The sequence below is a fragment of the Merops nubicus genome, unplaced genomic scaffold, assembly GCF_000691845.1.
Source record: "Merops nubicus isolate BGI_N331 unplaced genomic scaffold, ASM69184v1 scaffold14162, whole genome shotgun sequence".
NCBI classification, from domain to species: domain Eukaryota; kingdom Metazoa; phylum Chordata; class Aves; order Coraciiformes; family Meropidae; genus Merops; species Merops nubicus.
Window position 1 is genome coordinate 221,532 of NW_008591714.1, and position 21,063 is coordinate 242,594.

General features: G+C 36.5%; 1 protein-coding gene across 1 annotated transcript in view; it reads right to left on the minus strand.

Annotated features, from left to right (window-relative positions):
* Positions 1–21,063, minus strand: part of FTO (fat mass and obesity associated) — a 192,126-nt gene that overhangs the window by 110,073 nt on the left and 60,990 nt on the right. The window contains exon 7 of the mRNA XM_008950364.1: positions 19,827–19,951. Within this exon, the coding sequence (XP_008948612.1) occupies positions 19,827–19,951 (125 nt within the window). The remainder of the gene's footprint in view (positions 1–19,826; positions 19,952–21,063) is intronic.

Here is a 21,063-nt window from a genome sequence, read left to right on the forward strand (position 1 = left end):
GAACAGCACAATAATTCAACCACTACTAAATAGGGCACAAGCACTGTTATCTTGTCATAAAGTTAAGATAATACATCTGTAATCACTCCATGTTGGATTTTTATGCTGCATTTATATGCTAATAGCCTTCTTAGAAGCAGATGCTTCAATTCAAAGCTCCAAAAGCCCCCTCATATATACCAGCTCTGTTCAACCTGCTATTTCTGCCCAGTGCCCTACGCTGAACACTTCTATACTTTAAGCAGAGAGCAGGTTTTGGAGTACGATGGCCAAAGAATCAAAATGAATGATATTCAGGTCTATAGCCTAGCAGGGAAAAAATGCGTTGCAACAATTTTTCTAATGCTGAAATACCATTTCACCAAATGTTCCTGTCAAGGCATGGTTTAATTACCTTGGCACCCATGCCACTTATAATCACCTGTCATTAGCAACAATGCCTGCATCTGTTTACACGTCTGTCAGAAATGCCAGCCCAGATGAAGTCTAAGAATAAGACAACTTTTGCTAGCACTTGACCCCAGATGTGGAAAGGTCATCTTAAGGTTATCTATCCTCAGAGTAAAATGTGTACAATAACTATAAATATTATTAATTCTTTAGTTTGTAATCCATTTGACTACTGCTATATAAAGTTAGAGTGCTCTAAGCTAAACTCTTTTTTTTTTTTTTTTCATTTGGAGAGATTTTTGTGAAACTGTTTCCAAATTTAGTTATCCAGAATGCAGTTATTTGCTGTAGTCCATTAAATCATGGAATAGTTTAGGTTGGAAAGGACCTTTAAAGGTCATCTAGTCCAGCCTCCATACAGTGAGTAGGGATGTCTTCAACTAGAGCAGGTTGCTCAGAGCCCTGTCCAGTCTGATCTGGAATGCTTCCAGGGATGCGGCATTGACCACATCTCTGGGTAACCTGGGCCAGTGCTTCATCACCCTCATAGTAATACATTCCTTCCTAATATCTAGTCTAAATATCCCCTTCTTTTAGTTTAAAACTATCACCTCATGTCCTGTCAGAACTGGCCCTGCTGAAAAGGTCATCCCCATCTTTCCTACAGACCTCCTTCAAGCACTGAAAGGCCACAGAAGGTCTCCCTGGAGCCTTTTCTCCTCCAGGATGAACAAGCCCAACTCCCCCAGCCTTTCTTCACAGGCAAGGTGTTCCAGCCCTCTGATAATTTTTGTGGCCCTATTTATTTATTGATTAGCTGCTTTCCTCAGAGGTAGCTTTAAACAAAGAACACAATTTTATGGGCAATATCACCTTTAAATATGGGAGCGCAGCAAGCACACCAATGAAATTTTAAAAAGCCAAGAGTCATTAGGCAGCAATATTGTGAAAACTTCAGGTTTTGATGGACTACAAATTCAGATGTCATCTTCATCCCAACACTAGAAATGTGCATTTTAGGCCAGCTGCTTTATTAACTAGTATCAATGGCTTTCTCAAAAAATTAGGTGTTTTTAATCTATTTCACAGGATATTTGGTTTGCAATTTCCTCCACGCAAGGTACCTTTCTACTGAGGCAAATACTTCTGCTCTCTATGTCATTTATATGAATGAAGGATTGCTGTGGATTTTTAATCTACTGAAAGTCAGTAGTATTTGGGTCTTTGAACTCCATTCAGTGACTGGGAGCTGAAATGCAAAGCAAACATTTTCTTTAGGAGAAGCAGAAGGGAGAAAATCAGATCATCTACTGCAGAAAGAAGTATGTACTACAGTCTCTGACAGAGAGAAAATGATGCAATATTTATTTGTTTGTGACACACATTTAAACTAGATGTTAACAACTGTTATTTCATCTATTTTGATCCCAAACTAATTACATATGAGAAGGGTCCCATCCTCATATACACACTCTGGTGGGGGACATTCCATATACAGTTTGTCACAGTATTTTTCTGTGTTCTATTTCAGAGGTATTCAGCAACACAACAACATTCATAACTATTTCACAACTTTCAACTATAAAAATCCATCAGTACTGCAGTGTTTTAAAAAAGTGTTTTTGCCATACTGCTTTTTCAGTGTGGATTCTGCAGACAGGAGGCATCTCTCTTTTCAGTGTTTTACATATTGCATGGCAATATCATCTAGGAATTTCAAAGTGCCATATAAGGTAGATTAAATAGCCTAAGCTATACTAAAAAGACCTTTCTGAAGGTACGGAGCAACTATGGCATTGCTGTGCATCTCAAGTTATAATGTAGAATAGGTCAAGACAAGACAAATTGTGAATGATATTCTGTTACAAGAAGGACTCATTCTGTATCAACTCACTGTACATATCATGAAATCAGTTAGGCACGCACATAGACACTGGGTAGTAGGGCCATAACGTACTAAAATGAAGGGAAGAGCCCATTTAAATAGTTTTTAGAAGGCTCTTGGATCAAAATAAATATCTTTTCCATTTTTGTGCTATGCAACTGGAACACTCACTATAAGGTACTCTAGCTATTTAGCAAATATCTGTATAAGAAGTAAACAGCTTAATTACAAAAGCAACTTTATAGCTGAGTCCTGCAAACACTACCTGCTGCAGCACTTGCTGTTTAAAACCACAGCAAGGTAGCTGTGTGTCCACAAGCGTTTTGAAGGATCAAAACTCTTACTAGATGTCTGCACTCTAAGGGCAACGCCCCACACGAACAGATGGACACCTGCCTGGTCCTTTGTATAATAAACACAGGTATGGCACCACTGCTATCACTGCATTCAGCTCCTGCTTGAAGGACTAGAGGTAGCTTTTTGTACACACTTTTTCTAGTAAGTTAAAGGACCTTTCATCAAGCTCCTCAGCTAGTGAATTAGGAGAGTTTACTGCACAAGTATTTTCACATCTTTATAATGTTCAAAATAAAAGCTTGCAGATGTTACAGAAACATGCAGCTACGGCAAGTACTTGAATTTAAATGCACTTTCTATCCTTCTAAGACACATGAAACAAAGCCAAGAACTCTTTGGCTTTTCATTCTAGTGAAATCTACACTGGGCTGAATGACTATAAATGGTTACTGTTTGTCTTGGCTCCTACCTATATCAGATTCAGGCTGAAGAATCTTAGTGAAGAAATTATAAGGGATAAAATGGATATTCCTAAATTACAAGACTGCAATTCCAGTGGCTCAGTATATCAGTTTTCTGTTTCATCTAAGTCTGCAGCAGAGAAAATTGTAGGATCTGACAACAAAGGATCGAAAACATTTACTTTTGTGAGCCAAAAGCTTCTTGCCTTGATTATATTGAAGATTAACCCCCTCAGACCCTCCCCAAAAACAGATGAAGATCAGTTACATTTTCTTAATGACTCAAAGGGGCATAGGCTACCAACAGCATGGTTACCAACAGAATTTTCAAGTGCACTCACTTAAAAAGGTATTTTTAATTGCATCTAAATTAATCTAATGCTGAATTTTAATCCTGGAGTCACACGTGAATTTTTCAATTGACTTTTAGGTTTGCACTGTTAAAAATTAAGGGGAAGCAAGCACTGCCATTGTGTCTTCTTTTTGATGGGGAGACTAACACTTAAGACTGACAGTCTACCACCACTTAAAAACAGGTGCCTTTGCTTACTTTGAGTATTTATCTGATATTAATGACTTCTTGGCCAGATAGCCAGGCCATGTTAGTGGCACGTTAGCCACTCACATCCAGTGTGGAGGAAGAATACAGCATCTGCGAGAGTAAAAGGGACCAGTATTGCAGCTTTTGTTTCACTTGGAGTCAATCAGCAGAACTGGATTAACACACAGAAAGACAATCTATTGCACACAGGATGCATGTCAGAATGAAAACTCCTTCCTCAAGGTTTCTACCAAAGCCATAACTGGTATCTGAATAAGCAACATCATAAAATCATAGCTTTAATTGAAACGTAATGTTCATGGTAATATTAACCCAGAAGTTCCTACAGTCACTACACAGTTTGCCGGATGGTGAATTTAATAAAATCTGTGTCTTTGACAACAAGAAACCAGTTAGAAGCATCTCAGAGACCAGGCCAAGCAGTGCTGAGGATGCATGCTTCACGGCAACCCATGTTAGCCAAGGCACCCCACAAGGCAACTATGATTGCTACCCTTACTCATCAATAACTGATTTCCTAGAAATCACAGAAAAGATAAATATTAATAGAGCTTTTGGCATTACATAAGCTGAGAATCACAGTGGGGGATGCACACAGGCTAAGACAGGCAGGCATCATTTTCCTGACTGAACTGGACTATAAATTCTATAGAATATGGATCACACAGTATTATTCCAAATGCTCCCACAGCCAGCACATGAGCAAGAGCTTAAAACACATAATTATTAATTTGTTATATATTACTTTTTCTACTGCACCTTCTTATAATATGTGATGAATATGACTAGAAGAGAAATGCATTAATACAATATAAACCTTAAAATCAAAAAATGGAAAAGGCTTGGGATGAAGGATGTGCAGATGGCATGACAGAGAATGGAAAACTTTTGGAAAAAATAATTAATTTTTTTTTTTGACTGAATACTAAACAATTTGAGTAACATTCCAAATATTACTAGTATTGTGACTGCTTAGACAGAGGCTTACTGACTCCTAATAATCAACGACCATAAAAGTCATACCACTGCTAGAATGCCTCATTCTGAACGTGGCTTAGTTCCCTGAACATAAACTGGGTATTTCCTCCTTTCACTCCATTGTTCAACAGCAATTAAAGATGGGATGCTATATAGGAATGACCCAATATTACAAGCCACAATTTAAGGTGATGCACAGCTACCTGAAGTTTATAGGTAGTTCCTCCTGTGAGATGTATTCAGCCACACAGGGAAAAAATAAAGAAATCCATAACCTATATTACTTGTAAAAGCTCATTATGTTCAGACTCTTCACTGCCCTGTAATTGAAACAATTATTACAAATAACTGTCTTCTGAAAGAAAGCTCATGGATACAGAAATCAATTGTGAACCATCTGGTTACAGTTTTCCACCTTCCAGCCTCAGCAGTGATAGTGGTTACACACTCTAAAATGAAGTTTCAAATAATTTCATCAATAAACAAAACACTCAAGTAATGAACCCAGCAAGTTTCAGCTTTCCAAGATATTTTTATATTAGAAAAGACAGATGACTCATGAAAGATAAGTTAGCATATCTGCAACCAAGATATTACCTCAGTAAAACGTAGAACATATAGCTTGCCATTTGCACCATTAGCTTTGCCACAACAAATGAGACATTGTATGTGATGTATAGTGCAGGGAAGAAACCCCAGCTGTTTGCTTCTGTAGAGGAGTACGGAGGTGCTCTGCACCTGAGTCTGCAAATATTTATTAAGCCCTTAACAGTGAGGTTGTGATGTTCCGAACAGCTACTGCTGAAAACCATTATCTATGGATAATTAACTATGTCAGGACACTGAGGTCCTAACATGAGGTCCTCATAATTCCCCACTAAGGGAAAGACAGTACAACATTATTATAATTTATTGGTAATATTTAACAACAGGATTATACTATTTGTGTTTTAATAATGAAGGTTGAATACTATACCAGGTTTTACATTAATATTAGTTTCTGTTGGCGTAGTTTAAGCCAGGCTTAACAAATTTTCAGGTTTTGTTACTACTAAGCAGTGTCACACACCAACACATAAAGGCAACATCTAATTAGAAAATGATTTGGTTTATAAAGTATTTGTATCCTTGCATGTTTCATTACTAGCAATGCATTTTTTCTACCATTTGCCAGCAGACATCTAAACTTATTGGAAAGAAAAAAAAAAAAACAGAAAAAAAAAAAAGATTATTTTTTACTTCACCAAAATAATTCACTTGAACTTTGGAAGCCCTTGCTTCTTTTTTTTTTTTTTTTTTTAAGAGTTTTTAGAAAGAGCTAGTAAAAAGAAATTTTTTCATCACGCAATAAAAAGGCTTTTTGACACATGAAGACAAAAGCTTCAGGCCGTTTATTAAGACTACTTCCTACTGTGTTGGGCTTTGTTTTATCTCATAATTAAAATCACACCTGAGCTGGGCCATCTGTGAGAGTGTATTAAGTTTCTTACAAAACACGAAAATCCTTTCATTTTTTCCATACAAATGCCAATAAATCTTGTACAAGTTTTTGTTTTTTTTTTTTTTTTTTGTATGTGTGTTACACAGAAAAATAATATGCTTAAATAAAGGTCAGACTTTGAGCAAAAAAAGTGAGCAGGCAAACAAAATTATTTTTCTGTATTCATCATCAATTGCACTTAATTGATACAGTGTTAAAAGTGGTACCTTTAAACATAAAAATGAAATATTTTTTCTTTTGATACTTGACAGTACATTTATTCTTACAGTTTCTTCTGTAGGATAAAAATAAGAACTAGAAGAAATTGCAGGATTAGTATTTTCCATAATGGTTGGCAATTAGAAGTGTGCAAAAAAGGTCAGTCAGCACTTTTCAAGGTCAGCAGCTATGCTAACATGTATTCTATAACTTCTTAATGATACAAAAAGAAAAGTTATGGACTTCGTAAATGTAGATACCTTGTAAAGCTCACTTTTTTTTGTTTGTTTGTTTGGTTTTTTTGTTTGTTTTGGTTGGTTTATTTTAAACAAACTCTGAAGAGAGACCAAGAAGATTTCCTTTTACAGAAAGACATTGTGGAGAGAGAAAACTTGCTAAACATAGTCCAAATCCATCAAACTAAATATCTTTTCAACAAAGTACTTCTCTGTGCACAGTTAAACTGAAGGACTAATGGCAAGAGGACCTAAATTCATGCTACAACTCAGACCTACACTTAAAGCAGCTTACTTAGAATGCCTGGAAATTGAAACAGGTAAGTGATTCTACTTATTTTGGTGGAAGCCATATTCCTCCAAAGAGACTATACACATGGTTGAAATTATCTTGTTTGCTGTGTCTGTTGAACCAGGAACCAAATACATATCAACATGCTTAATTGCACATCTCAATTACACAATTAAATTTGCATAGTATTTTTGACAGTCTAGCAATTCTACTCCAAAAGTTTTAAACTCTTTACCTAAGGCAAATTATAAACTAGGTATCTTACACAGAGAGCACAAGTAGATCAGAAGGCCCTAAACTGGCAGTGAGAATGGTGATTTTCCATCACAGAGTAACAAGAGCAAGGTATGGGAATATTGTGAACTAAAAGAAATAAATTATTTCACACCAAAGCATACTACAGAAGAGTACAATAGAAGCGACAAGAAGTATCGATAATTTGTTTTCATGAGTGAACTGAATGAGCAAATGGTCAACAGCCTGCAGGGCTCTGTGGATTTCACAATATTCAACACACACAGGAGTCTTCCCATGTTACTGCAACTTACAACTAACCATTAACAAGCAGAAAACTCAACAAATCATGCTTCCTATTACAACAGTATTAAAAATTAGGATTTGTTTTCTTGATATGTTTTGCAGCACCCAAGCTTCAACCATGACCTGCACAAACAATCACTGATCTAAATCCTTTTGAGCTTTACATGTATTAGAGCTACAAAGTTATTTTTTTCCTTAGAAATTAATTTGGCTGATAGTGTACTTAATTGGCAAACATATTTAATTTGTGTTTGTGTTCTTTTAAATTATTTCTTTTACAAGAAAAAAAGTATAAATTCTGTTTGTCATAAGACTCTTAAGCTATAAAAATGCTCTTTTTCTAAACGTGGTAGTTTTTTCTGTTTGTTTGTTTGTGTTTTTCCCTTAAATCTAATGACTATCTAATACTGAGGCTAGTATGAAAATTCCTGTTCTTCCTGGGAAGATGATATAATAGGACTGAGTGGTCTGGATCCAAGTCGTTAACTGTCCTCTCCCATTATCTTATAGTTACTTTAATCCATCTTCCTAAAAAACAAGTTTGCAACAACACATAGTTCAATTATTTTCCAAATACAGTTTTTCCTACTGAAGTTGGCAGAGAGCCAAGGAACAAAGGCACTTTATTCTGAAAAAAAGGTTTATTTATTCAATGCACAAAAAGAAATTCTTATATTTAAAAGAGAATTACTTTAGTAATGACCACTTTACGTGCCAAATTACAAAGCATAATGACTTTTCCAATCAGATGTGTCTTCCTGCAGCAGTGTCACAATAGAAGTCTGGGATTCCATCACAAGAAAATGTAAAGGATATCTAACCAAGACCTGCCCCCTTACTCTCTTCTCAGTTACACTAACTTAAATTAGAAGTAACTCTCTTGAATTCAGCAATATTGCAAATGTGTAAAATCAGTCTGAGAAGAGATGATGATTACAATGATAATCCAGACACTTTCACATGTGTTTAAGCAAAACACATGTTATATTTTTAGATACTCAGCAGTCACCTTATCCCTTTAAAAATCACTATGTGACATCAAAATTCTCAGGCTACTTCCCCGTCCCCCATCTCATCTACCTGGAGAAATTCACCAAGAATTTAGTGAGAATTATACTACAGCAACTGCAGATGCTTCCCCGTTACAAAGAATCCTAACTAGGAAGTACCCCACAACAGAAGAACTGCTTTGGCAATACTGATGGATAATCCTTGTATAGTAACTGACATCCTGCAGTGTAGGAGATAATGACATAGCTGACCAGGGAAAGGAACCCCACATTAAATGGTATAAGCTAGCAACAGTTAGCATTTTCCCCTATCTCTTGTGTGAGGGACAAGGAAAGGATGAAGGTAAAAAGGAACGCTACTGGGGAGAAGCAATGCCTCTGGGTCTGCACTTGAGGTGATCCTGGGTTTACACCTCACTTTGCCCAAGGCCGTGTCTACTGGACAGCTTTCCTCTGAATAAACTGAACAAGTAGAAATACAGGATTCCGGTCAGTCGAAACTTAGGAGTTTCTTCTCTGAATACACTGAAATGTGTATTGTTGACTCTGGGAAATGAATGGACCCCCAAAAGATATCACAAGGCACATTTACTGTAAATTCCAAAGGAGAAGCAGTAATGAACATACATTAGAAGCATCCTAATTTGCACCCTTGCATCAGCCTTCTCCCCTTACTTTGTAAACATGCAGGAGGTTCAATTTACAAAGTCAGCACTATTTTGCAAAATATTTTTTCCCTGTATAATGAATGATCAAAAAATAATTAATATGGAATGAAGACTGTCAAAACAAGTGAACAATATATAATTAGATGCATTATCCTTGCTGGTTTCCATTATTGTGTTTGTTCATTCTCTCCTCAGTTGAATTCACAACATTTACTCATTCACAATGGGTCTGTACATTCACATCTGCACAGCGGTCGCCTATGGAAATGCATTAAGTATCAGCTTTCAGTGCTCCTTCTCATATGCCCTCCCAGCTGTAAATGAGGTTAGGAAGCAAAACTGTAAACACAGAAGTCCTTTCAAAAGATAAAACAGTGGAAGGAAAAAAAAGCCTCTCAGGAAATCTGATTTGTACTTAGGGTCCTTTTTTTGTTAAAGGAACACCCAAAGCTTGACAGCGTTTCAGACTATTGAAATACAAAATATTAAAGGAAGACACAGCAGAATAAAGCATTATATTTTTATAGTATTCTTGTGTTATTACTATAAAGCCCAGAATACGGCATTAGAGTGATAATACAAGTGTACTACAAAAAATATAAATGACAATGACTGCTGAGCTCATTGATCCAACTAGTGGGCTGGTTTATGTTTATTTTTGTCCCCCTCTTATTTAATGGAGACGAGTATTTGCAATTCCTTCAGCAAAAAAACCACAGGACACACACACACAGATGTCATAAATAATTCCCATCTAAACCCATGCTAATTTATTTAATGAGAAACTCCAAGACAAATTACTTAGCAGTGAAATTGCACCTCCTCGTCTTGTGTATGTGAAATCAAAGCGAACAGATGTGCTCTTCCAAACCAAGCTATTGCTACAATTAAACCAGCAGTCATTTTACAAACCAGTGAGCTATTTCATGCGCATCTACGGTGCTAATCATCTTTTCTCCACTACCCCAGCCCAACAGAACAGCGAGTTATTTATAGAGTTATCTATCTTGCACTTTGCAGATGATGCCTAACATTATGACAACAGTGAGAAGGTCTCCGTACCTGCCTACCTAAAACAAGTTTCTGTAAAGTAATGAATAGAGACAGCTTGGGGACTCTCCACCTGCACTGCCTGCCTTTTACTGCCTGCAAAGTGAAACCACAAGGGATTGGCAGAAGGTACTTGTCTGACAGGGCCAGGACAGCCTTTCTCCTCAGTGACAGCCTGGGCCTAGCCTCTTAAACCTGACCCACCATAATTCCTTCACAATGCAGCAGCGAGGCAGCTGACAGTAGCAGCTGCACCTCCTAAGCGAGATGGATGGAATTTTCATAACTAGTTCCCCAAGTTACATTTTACCTTCAAGATAATTTATGAGCTGCTGTGGAGCCTTGAAGAGACAATATGCTTGCCATAAAATTAACTGTAACAGTCTTGTAGGTTATAATTAACACTGGGAGGGTAGCACCAACTGGATGAAACACATGGCATAATTGATGGTGAAACTGGAAATTAAGGAAGCTAACAATATCATTACTGTGCACATCACTTGAGTGAAACCTATGCTTTCCAGGGGTTAATTACAATCCCATTCTAACGTACACATTCTGACGGGGAGTGGATGAGTGTCACAGCTAGGAGGCAGCAGGTTTGCTGGCGAGGCCACCTTGCACCTGGACTGATGTATATATTGTTTTTTTGCCTGGAAGAGATATACATGTCAAAGCAGCAGCACCAGCACCTGAACATCTGGCAGCAGGCACACTCTAGCTTGGAGATAGATGATTGCTCAAGCCTCATAGAATATTTCATTTTCTCTGTAGCCAGCATACTTAATGGCAAAGAAGAAAAAATCCACTATGAGATTTCACTTAATGGCACACATTATTAATTTAAATGGCTTGAGCAATGAAAAACATTTTAACTTTATATTGCCATAACTTACCAGTAAATTAAGATTTTTTTTTTTTCATCAGCATATTATCATCTTGGTTTATTACATTAGTCTCTAGAAACATGCACAGCAATCCTTTTAGCATCTTGCCTGTCAAGAGAATACTGAACTGAAGATGCAATGCTGGTTAATCAGAAATAATATTATAAACTGCTGCCATCTTTGGGAAGGGGAATATGGAATTCACCTACCTGTATCTAAGACTCTACTATTCTAGCCAAGGCTTATTGAATCATTAGTGTAAAGTATTTATTTGAAACTCTCTCAATTATTTTAATGAAACGTCTTTTTTTGTCCCTGGACAAGATATGTGAAAATATACAGATAAATGATGCAACAGTGTCACCTACAGGCAAGCAAAACAGTTAAAAACCTTCACCAACATTGCGCCCTCTCACCTCCCAAAGAATTTTCCTCTCCTCCTTTCCCCTCCTGCAACTTGCCCCTCAATCCCTAACACATACATCTAGATTTTGGGATCATCCATATCTCCAAATATAAAAAGAAGGGCAAATATCTAAAATGCTTTTATGATGACCCAATATAAAATAATTTGACCTTATATGCAGTGAACTATGCTTTACAATAAACATGCTGTACAGCCAGAAAGTCATCTGTAATGGAGTGGGTACATTGATTACATTTCCTGAGCACTTGTTCAAATCCAACTTTACTAGGTAGTCAAAAATAGTTCTGATAAGAGTGTTTCTCAGAACTTGGAAAGACCACATGTTGACATGAGAAAATAAAAATGAGAAAATGTCACCTTGACTAAAAACAATCAGCAAAATTTTTAAGCCTATTGCCTAAACTTGTACAAAAAATGCCCTCCAGGGTAATTTGGGGCTAAATTTAGCTCCAGCACATCCACAGCCACAACTGATGGATCCATTCAACTTACCCTTGTAGAAAGAGTGGATCACTCTCTCATTAGTAGCTATTAAAAACCTCAGAACTCTCCTTTTTCATCACAATACTCTTTTCTCCTAGTATTACTACTTTGAATATAATACTCAACTGCCCATTCCTGGCTTCTCCCACAAACCCAGCATTTTAAGAGCCAGCCTCTCAGTTAATCTTTTTTATACATCTCAGGGCACCGTTTTATTTCAATTATTTGTTTGAATTTCTAATGACATCAGTGATGTCACTGTAACACCCTTCTCAGTGAGTCTATCTGCTCCACCACCAACCCAGGCTCAACAATCTCTAGAATGCAGCAACATGGAAATATGAGTATTGTGAGTTAACAGTAAGTTGAGGTGTCACATGCCTTTAAGAGTATTCTTGGTTGGCTAAGCTAATCAAGTTGCAGCAGGATTTTCTTCTGCTGCTTTTATGTATGCTTTAAGCACTGTTCCCATTTGGGGCTGCTGTCATTTCCCAAAGTAAGACAAAGAATATGGAAACAATGCATGCTGTGTAAAGGGTTCCCAAGTTTTCTGGTTTTACAGAACATCTTAAGTGTAAGAAATGCCAACTGCCTTTTTTCGCTATTTTAAACATCAACATAGTTTATAATCTAATAATTCCCTAGCAATAATACATTAAGAATTGAGAATTCAGACAAAACAAATAATATAGCCAAATTAAACTGTTAAAATGCCCAGATGATCTCACTAGTAATGCAAATAAGCAAGTAAAACATTCTATGCTACAGTTCATCTTAGTTTCTCGGATGAGTTGAAATATCTCCAAGCCATTCTCTGCCCTCCCAGTGGATTGAACTTCCCTCTTGTTCAGTGCTGTTGACATTGTCCAGTCATTTACCATGGCTCTCACCAGCACATGATTATGTGTGTACCTTACCCTAACTTTTAGTGCAAGTAAAATGTTCAGTGATGTGGCAGACTGACATCCTCTTTTTGCCCACAGTCAGCCATGATCCTCATTGGCTTATCAGTACCTCACAACTGTGGTTTAGACTGCTTAGATCATTGACAGCATCTTGCTCAGTTTCTACATCTATTCAATTTTTGGCTGCTCCAAAAATGCCAGCAAGAATACCAATTAGTGTCAGCTTTAACAGTTGCTTCATGTGATATATACACCTGCCTACTAGGGCTGGAGAACCAATGCATTTTACATAGGCCACCACACACAGATACTTAATGGGAATAATCTTTGGCACTATCTACCTGAACCATATTTGAACCGCTGACCTGAAGACAAAAGTCTTTGTATTTCATTCCAAATCCCCGGACCAATCAAGTTCTATACCTGTGGAAAAAATATACTAACATAAAGCTGGCAGCATTCAAGACTTAAGTCATGAACTTAGGCAAGCACCTGCTCACTCACACCTCATGCTATGACATAAGCACACCATTGGCTAGGTAAACCCTCTGGGTTTTCTGTATTTGTAACATGTATGGATTATTTAACTCGGATCCTCCATATTAAATTGATATAATCTAGCTTTATGACAGATAAAGCTGTGACAATGGTACTAACAACTCTAAAAATGTTGTACTGTTTGGATAAGGCTTATATTATCTTCCAAAAGAGATAATTCTATCTCCTAAGTCCTTTTATACTGTAATTCTAACTCCTTTAATTTTAAATGGCTAGTTTTAGACAAAGTTTTAGTTTGCACTAAGTAGTTTTATGGAGATGGTACCTACCATGACATTAGCACATTTTGCTAAAGGCAAAGTAAAGTACAGACTGATATTACAGCAGAACGAAACCTCAGTGGATACAGCAAAATAACTCTATAAGAATTTTTCATTCTCTGGACCATTCACTCTTTATCCCTAGTTTATAATGCCAGTCCTTCAGCTAATATGAGCAGCCACAGAGCGCTATATGACACACTGAACTCTCCTGGCTTTTCTCCTTTTCCTCTGCCTCTGGAAGACACCATCCTATCTTAGAGGAATGATGACAGCTGATGCTAATGCTACTTTGTGGTTTAACTGTCTGATGATGTGGCTAACACTTTGTCTCCAAAGATGATAAATTTGTCACCTCTGTGATCTACTCAGTCTCCAGTATCCTGCAGCCTGGAGATGCAATAATCTTCATTTCCAGCATTCAGATCTCCCAGTGGTAGTGAGCAAATCATTGTCAAACCACTGGAAACAACACTAACTACCTTTCTTGCACTGCAGTCATGAAAGCTTACATAAACAGGGAAATGTCACCCATGCTGACTTTAAAAGCCTGTTCTGGTGAAATAAAGTAAAAAAAAAAAAAAAAAGATTATCATCCAATGCAGTCCGATAGAGTGGGAAAATTCTTTATCACTATTTGTTTTGGAAACTTTAATTGCATTATAAATAAGGACTAAATTTCTGTCAGTTTTGGAAGTATCACCAAATCATCTTTTGAAAAATCCATCTAACAGAAGAAGCGTGAAATCAAAAAAGGGAAATGTCAAAGAATATTGATTCAGTAGTTATTCAGGTATGGGATTGTCTCTCTGTGGTTTTCAGAAGTGGATCATTAAAACTAAACTAAAATGATAAAGTAAGCCCTCAGAATAAAGAATCTCTACAAAGCTCCTCGATGAAAGAGTCTGACACACAGAGCTGAAGTTCTGCAACTTTTACTAAGACTGCCTTATAAAACCATATGGTGTAGGTCCCTACAGCAAGTAACATTTTCTGCACCATATTTGCTGTGCATATAGTGACATCACAAGGTAAGAAGCAGCATTTTCTGAAAGTAGCCACAGCTTGTACACAAAGTCTTTTCAAGGGTAAAGGGTCACGACAGTTTCAAAGGAAATAACAGTGGTGGTTAAACAGCAGCATTTAATCAAGCAGTATTTCCATTGTTCTGCAGAGTACTTGTACCTATTGATCCCAAGCTTGGCTGCTTCAAAGACTCCTCAATACAAGAAACACAGGTGAAAGACAGAAAACAGGAAGAGTCAAAAGAAGCAAAAGAAGTCTGGTAAGAAGCAACTGGAGAAAAGTCAAAGGTCAGTGAAGGCAGCTGATGTCTAAGCATAACTACAGCAGGAGACCTGACAACTTCATTGAAGTCACAGTGTTTTCTCCATTCACTTGAGAGCTGCACAGTTGGTTTTCAGTCTGCCTGAAAGCATCTTCCTGATTAATATACAGTATCCAGCATTGTCTCTAAGTCACAATGTACATTTACTTTCCAAAAAACTCTTTTAGGTTATGTACTGGGTGCTGAAAGGTTTCATTTTCTTCATTTAGAAAGTACACACACAGAGACAAAAAACAGAATATAAAATAATGCAAACATAATTTTCTTTTTTTTAACTTGTGACTTCCAAAATGCTGAATCAAAACTGTTGTCTATACTTGTTAACTTACTGAGTACCCATTCCAGCTAACACACAGAGAGGACAACTGTTACAGAAAACCACTGGAGATCTCACAGTTGTGTGTACCGAGATCCTTAACAATTTCAGAAGCATGGACACTGGATTCCTCAACATGAAAACAAAACCCTGTCCTTCTAACATTACACAAAACCACCACAAAAGTTTTAAACAGCTCAAATAGTTGCCCCCACTCTGTCAGACTTTGACACCTCTACAATTTGTCTGTTAAATCCTTGGAACTAGCATAGCTCCCATTGCAGTAGTTTCTGAAGAGTTCACAATATTTTATGTATTTATCATTTGGGTAGGACTGTGTGAATGTAAAAAATATTGGGTTTTGTCAACCAGTCTTTCAAGCAGTATTACCACATTCAATTTAAAAACTAGCGCTTTGTGAGATCCCGAAAAATATACAAAGTCTGCGACAGAAGGAAAAAAAAGGCTACCTTTTCCCAAAGTCCATGCTCACTTCTGAACCCAAGGACTCCTGTTACAGAAGAAAATATGTTCCTTCTTTACATTAACATCACTTTCACCTACTGGAGCTAGAACCAGTAAAATCTATGAAGGTAACTGAAGTAGATACGATCTAAAATTCCAAGGTACAAATAGGTAAGACATAAGGAAAACAAAAGCAATTTTTTTCTTCAAAACAGAGAACAAAATAATATAAAAATGTTTTTGGTTTTATCTCGTTTAACATGCATACTCTATTTTAGGATTCCACTCTCAAATTCTTCATCATCCTTAGTATAGAACCAAAAAATGATTGGGACTCAGCTGTCACACTTTGTACTTATAATTTAAATTCCTATATAAATTTCCACATAATAATCCAGATTTCACTGCTGAGATGTACAACTATCTCTACAGTATGCTAAGTGTTCACTATAACTAAAAAAAAAAAAAAATACATAACTTTACATTGTTATGTCAAAATTGTGAGATCTAAGAAGGGGTTTGACAATGGCAAAAAAGGGCTAAAGAAATATAGCTCAGGCTTGACCTGAAGCTTACACAATTTGCCATGAGTAAGAGATGCTTTCTTGAAATGTGCAAAAATGAAAGAATATAACAATTCTAAAAATGCACAATGATTTGATCTACAAAACATTATGGGCTGTAGAATGACCTCATAAAATAGATTTTTTTTTTTCCTTATTTCAGTGAGGCAAGTTTTTAAGCTATTGACACCTATAAGATATAATCAATTAATACTTTTCTGCTGTTTATCTCATGAACCAGAAAAAATTTGTGTTTACTTTGGTCCAAATTATTTATTGAATGTTTATTCTGATTTCACTATGCCCATCTGTCATCACATGACTACTTAGAGAGAATCTAAGATTTCAGAAATTGGCTAAGTAGCACAACTATGAAAATACAGTCATCATAAATAATTTTATTTTTTCCTGTCAAACTTTCCACTTCATTATGTCTTTCTCCAAAACTTCACATCTTTCATTAGCTGGCTGAATTTCCCTAAAAGAAAAAGTGCAATTCCACTCAGGGAAATAGCAAAATGGACACCAGAGTCTGCATCATAATAAAATAATTTTGGACTAACAAAAGTATTGTATAAAACAGACTTATTTTAGTAATGGTTTAACTAACCATGTTTTTTTCTTAGCAGTTAATAACTTCATTGAAGTTTAAATTATCTTTTAAATCCTTTAAATTAATCTACTGTTGACTTATTGTTGACTGATTAGTTGGGTAGTAAATGTATGTATATGAAAAGTACAGTAAAAAACTACTAGCAATTAAATGTGGTATGTCATCTAAGCATTAAAGACAATATTGTTATAGCATGATAAAAGTTCTATTAGGAGAAATGAGCGGGGTTTTTTTATTGAACTATAGTCCACTTTTCTTGGGGTATTTACTGATCAGGAAAAGAGCAACATTCTCTCTTGAAATTAAAATCTCCTACCCCCTCCAACTTTTTCTTTATGATATAACAACTTTTTTTGGTTCCAATTAAAAAGTAAAATAAAAAATGTCAATAGCATCACCAACAAGGTAAAAATACTTTTCTGAAAATGAATCAGGTGCAGATATTGAACTGTACTTTTTCATCCTTTGTCTCACTTTTCAAATGATAATTTCTTCCACAGCCACCATTAAATCTTGATCTATTCCAGCTCTCTGTATGGGTCATTGATTCTAGATGTACCATGGTTATTTTTAAATGTTTCCCTTTCGTAGAGAAAAAGAGGGCTGTCTAGAGCCAGATGGGTACCTTCACACTTCATTTATCAAACCAAATGCATTAGACTCCACCCTCTCTTTCCCACTGTTGCTGTTAAATTTCCATATAATTTGGTAACAATTTTCATTATCATACAGTGACCCTAAAAACTCTACACAGGTTTGTATGGTTAGTCCAAAATTCACAGCTGTTCTCTTTACCTTCTATTTGTTACAGTAGAATCTAAGGTTCCTCTTACTTTATAAGCTGAACGGTGACCTTCCATAAGCAGAGGTCAAGAAGGGGTCAGTTCAAAGGGCTAGAGCAGCTCTTTAACAGCTATAACAACCTGTCCATCAGGCACTATCGTGCAGTATAAACAAATCTGGGGCTTTAGAAACTCTGGACCATTTCTGTTAACACTTAGAGAACATTCACTGAGTCCTACCCAAAGTATCTTGGATCACTACCACTCAACAGAGAACAACTTGAATCCCTGGAAGACCTGCTCAGATACTTAAGATACAGATGACATCTTTGAGTCAAAAGTATATGAAACAGTGAGCCATAACACTAAGTGCACTACCATCTGTTTTGGTCTATGGAGCTGAAATGAAAACTAAGATAAACTGAAATAAGAGAGTAATTTAAATTCATTAATATGCAGAAATGCTGGTACAACTAAAAGCAAGTAATGCAAGGAGATGCTTTAACAAAGTAGACATGCATCAAAACAGTTCACAGGCCTTTCTCTAAGAAAGGCTAAATTTCTAAAGGTCGAATTAGTTAGTATTAAAAAAATATGTGCTGAGAACTGTTAAAGTTGTCAATGACACAAATAAAACCCACAAAAGAACAGAATACCTAGGTAAGTCTAAAAAGACCAAGTGCAAAGTAAAGTTTTTGCCAGCTGCCGTCCCTTCATTGACCTAAATTTCTTGAAGTTGTACTGTTCATAATGTGCTCTCTAATGCACAATGTAAGGTAATTAGAGTCATCTGTATTTAACATCCACAGGAAAAAAAATTCTATTATCTAATCTAGCTGATCCCCTGATAGCCTGTTGAAAGTAAAATACTGTAACCTATTGCCTGCCCTTTGACAAGTGCTAATTATTTCCTGTCCAAGCACATTTTTCTCATGTAATTCCAAAGTACACAATAGAATGATCTCTAAAACATGGGCAGCCCTGCTAGTACCACGGCGGACGTTTTATAACTTTCACCACCGTATGCTTGATGGCTACCACAGTCGGCGCTTCATTCCAGACATCTAGCTGAAGCTTTGAAGAAGTCAAGTGAGGTGTACAGTAACAGTCTGGTTATGCAGATCATACGGATGAGACTCTCGGCTGGGTCACCAGAGTGGGAAACATCAAATGGAAAGAAAAAGGATTATGGATATTTAATACTCAGAGGACACTTTCTTTCATAACTTTCAAGGCACAATGCTCTTGAAATTTTCTTTCAGGTGTTCAGTTTTAAGAAGGCCTGCACTTCGTCTGCTTGTGCCTTTTCCCACCCCCACCCAAGGACTTCAGCATTTCTGTGTCAGACTGACCTACATCTCCAACCGCAGCACTGGCCCCAGCCGCTGGTTACACTGCCAGCAGTCAGCAGAGGCCAGAAACACTGTAGCCCACGTTACTTTTAAAGAACTCCTGACTGCCATGACTCCTGATGACTTCCTATATTAGGAAACCGTTGTTAAACTAAATGAACACTCAAAAGATGTTCCACTCATTGTAACTGTTTAGCCTTTTCTTATCTCTTGTAAGCTGGTGCAAAACAGAGATGCATGTGTCCCACAGAAAAGCCTTAAGTGAGTTCTTCTGTTTCCAATGTAGCTGAACTCTTTGAGCTACTTAGTAAGCACAGCGATACAAGACAAACACCACAAAAATCCCTTAAATTACTCGGAAAGGAAGAAACAAAACCCACACAATAATACAGTATTGTACTCACCTTATTAAGCTCTTTTGCACTGAGATCTTAACTGATCAGCATACAACAAACCTTTCATACTCAAAAGAATGCAACAGGATAAAACACAGCCTCTAATTTGTATAATTACTATGTAATAATGTTTCATTTTTATCTTAAGCTTCTAAAAACGTTTCAAGCCCACTCACTGTCATTACTTGTAACAGCAAAGCCACTGAAGTGGCAGATCCAATATCCACAATTAAATTTTTAAAGTTAATCTCAGAATTTTCAGGAAATTTCGGAAATTATGCAATATATTATTTACATACAAAATTATATACAATATATGCCCCCTCCCCCCCAGGATTTATAGGAGTGCATTTGATATACTTGTTCTAATTTTATTACGTTACTATTTTTCAAAAATGTCTCACCTTTCTGTCCATTCTTTCCGTAGCTTTTGTCGCTCAATAAGAATTTGCATGATGCAGCTGATAGTTTCCTTCCTTTGTTCCTCAATTTGTTCCTCTTTTCGAACTTCAGAGAGGACTAGCCTTGTCTTAAAGGGAAAAAAAACACATAAAAATTATAATCTAGAAATAGCAAACAATGTGTAAAATTAATAAAAAGCCCATAAGCAAATAAGGACAGTAAATCAATAGCTTTTTTTATTACAGTTCCACTGCTGACAAATCAATACAGTAAATGATGGTTAGAAATGGCTGCCATATATTTGGTATTTAATCGATATACATGGCACATAAGGTAAACCTTAAAATCTCATTGCCTTAAGTAACACAACAAGACATTGTGCATTCTAGCTCTCATTTTCTTGAGACATAATTATTTTCATTTCTAAATATTTCCATGTATCAAATCATATCAGAAATGTTTCCCTCAATACAGCATTCATTTAGGGGATTTCTCCCTCCCCTTTGATCATTGGTGAAGATCAAGAAGAAAATACCTTTTTGTATGGCATCTCCTGAAATGAAATTCTGATTATGTTCCTGTGTTCTCTTTATCATGAAGTATTTCAAGTAAACAAGTAGTAAAACTCCCTTTTTTCATTTATGGAATAAGTTAAAAATTGCTAATATATATATACCGACACACAATGGATTTAAATCATTTGTGTATGTGCCAACAGTTAATGCTGATGTAATGAAACTGCAGATCTTATTGTCCTTCATCCATCCAGCAGGCTAAATCCAACTCCCTCAACTCCATCTTTGCCTTCAATTACTAGCTTGCCCACCATATTCTCCTCTTCTTTCCCCTACACCTCCCCATGTCCACCAGCTTGTGAAAGAAAAGGCACCTGGTGATGCTCATGCTACTGACACACGTGTCAACTAGCACACGTGCTGACTTGATGTGCAGCAGTCCAACCACAACTGAGATCTAGAGTTGATGCTGCAGTGTTTTCCTCAGTGAAGATATTACATTTGTCTTTCTTGTCTTAACCACCCATTGATACTCAATTATTTTTGCTATTTTAACCTTCAGTCATATGTTCTGTAAACATACCAAAGTATCTAAACACTTTTGGGAAGGATGACTGAATGGACAGAATGCTTGCACAAACCTGTGGGTTTTTTTTTCACTTAAGAGGCAAAAAATATGTTTCTAACCCAAGCAGCTATGGAATTGAGGTTGAAAACAGAACTC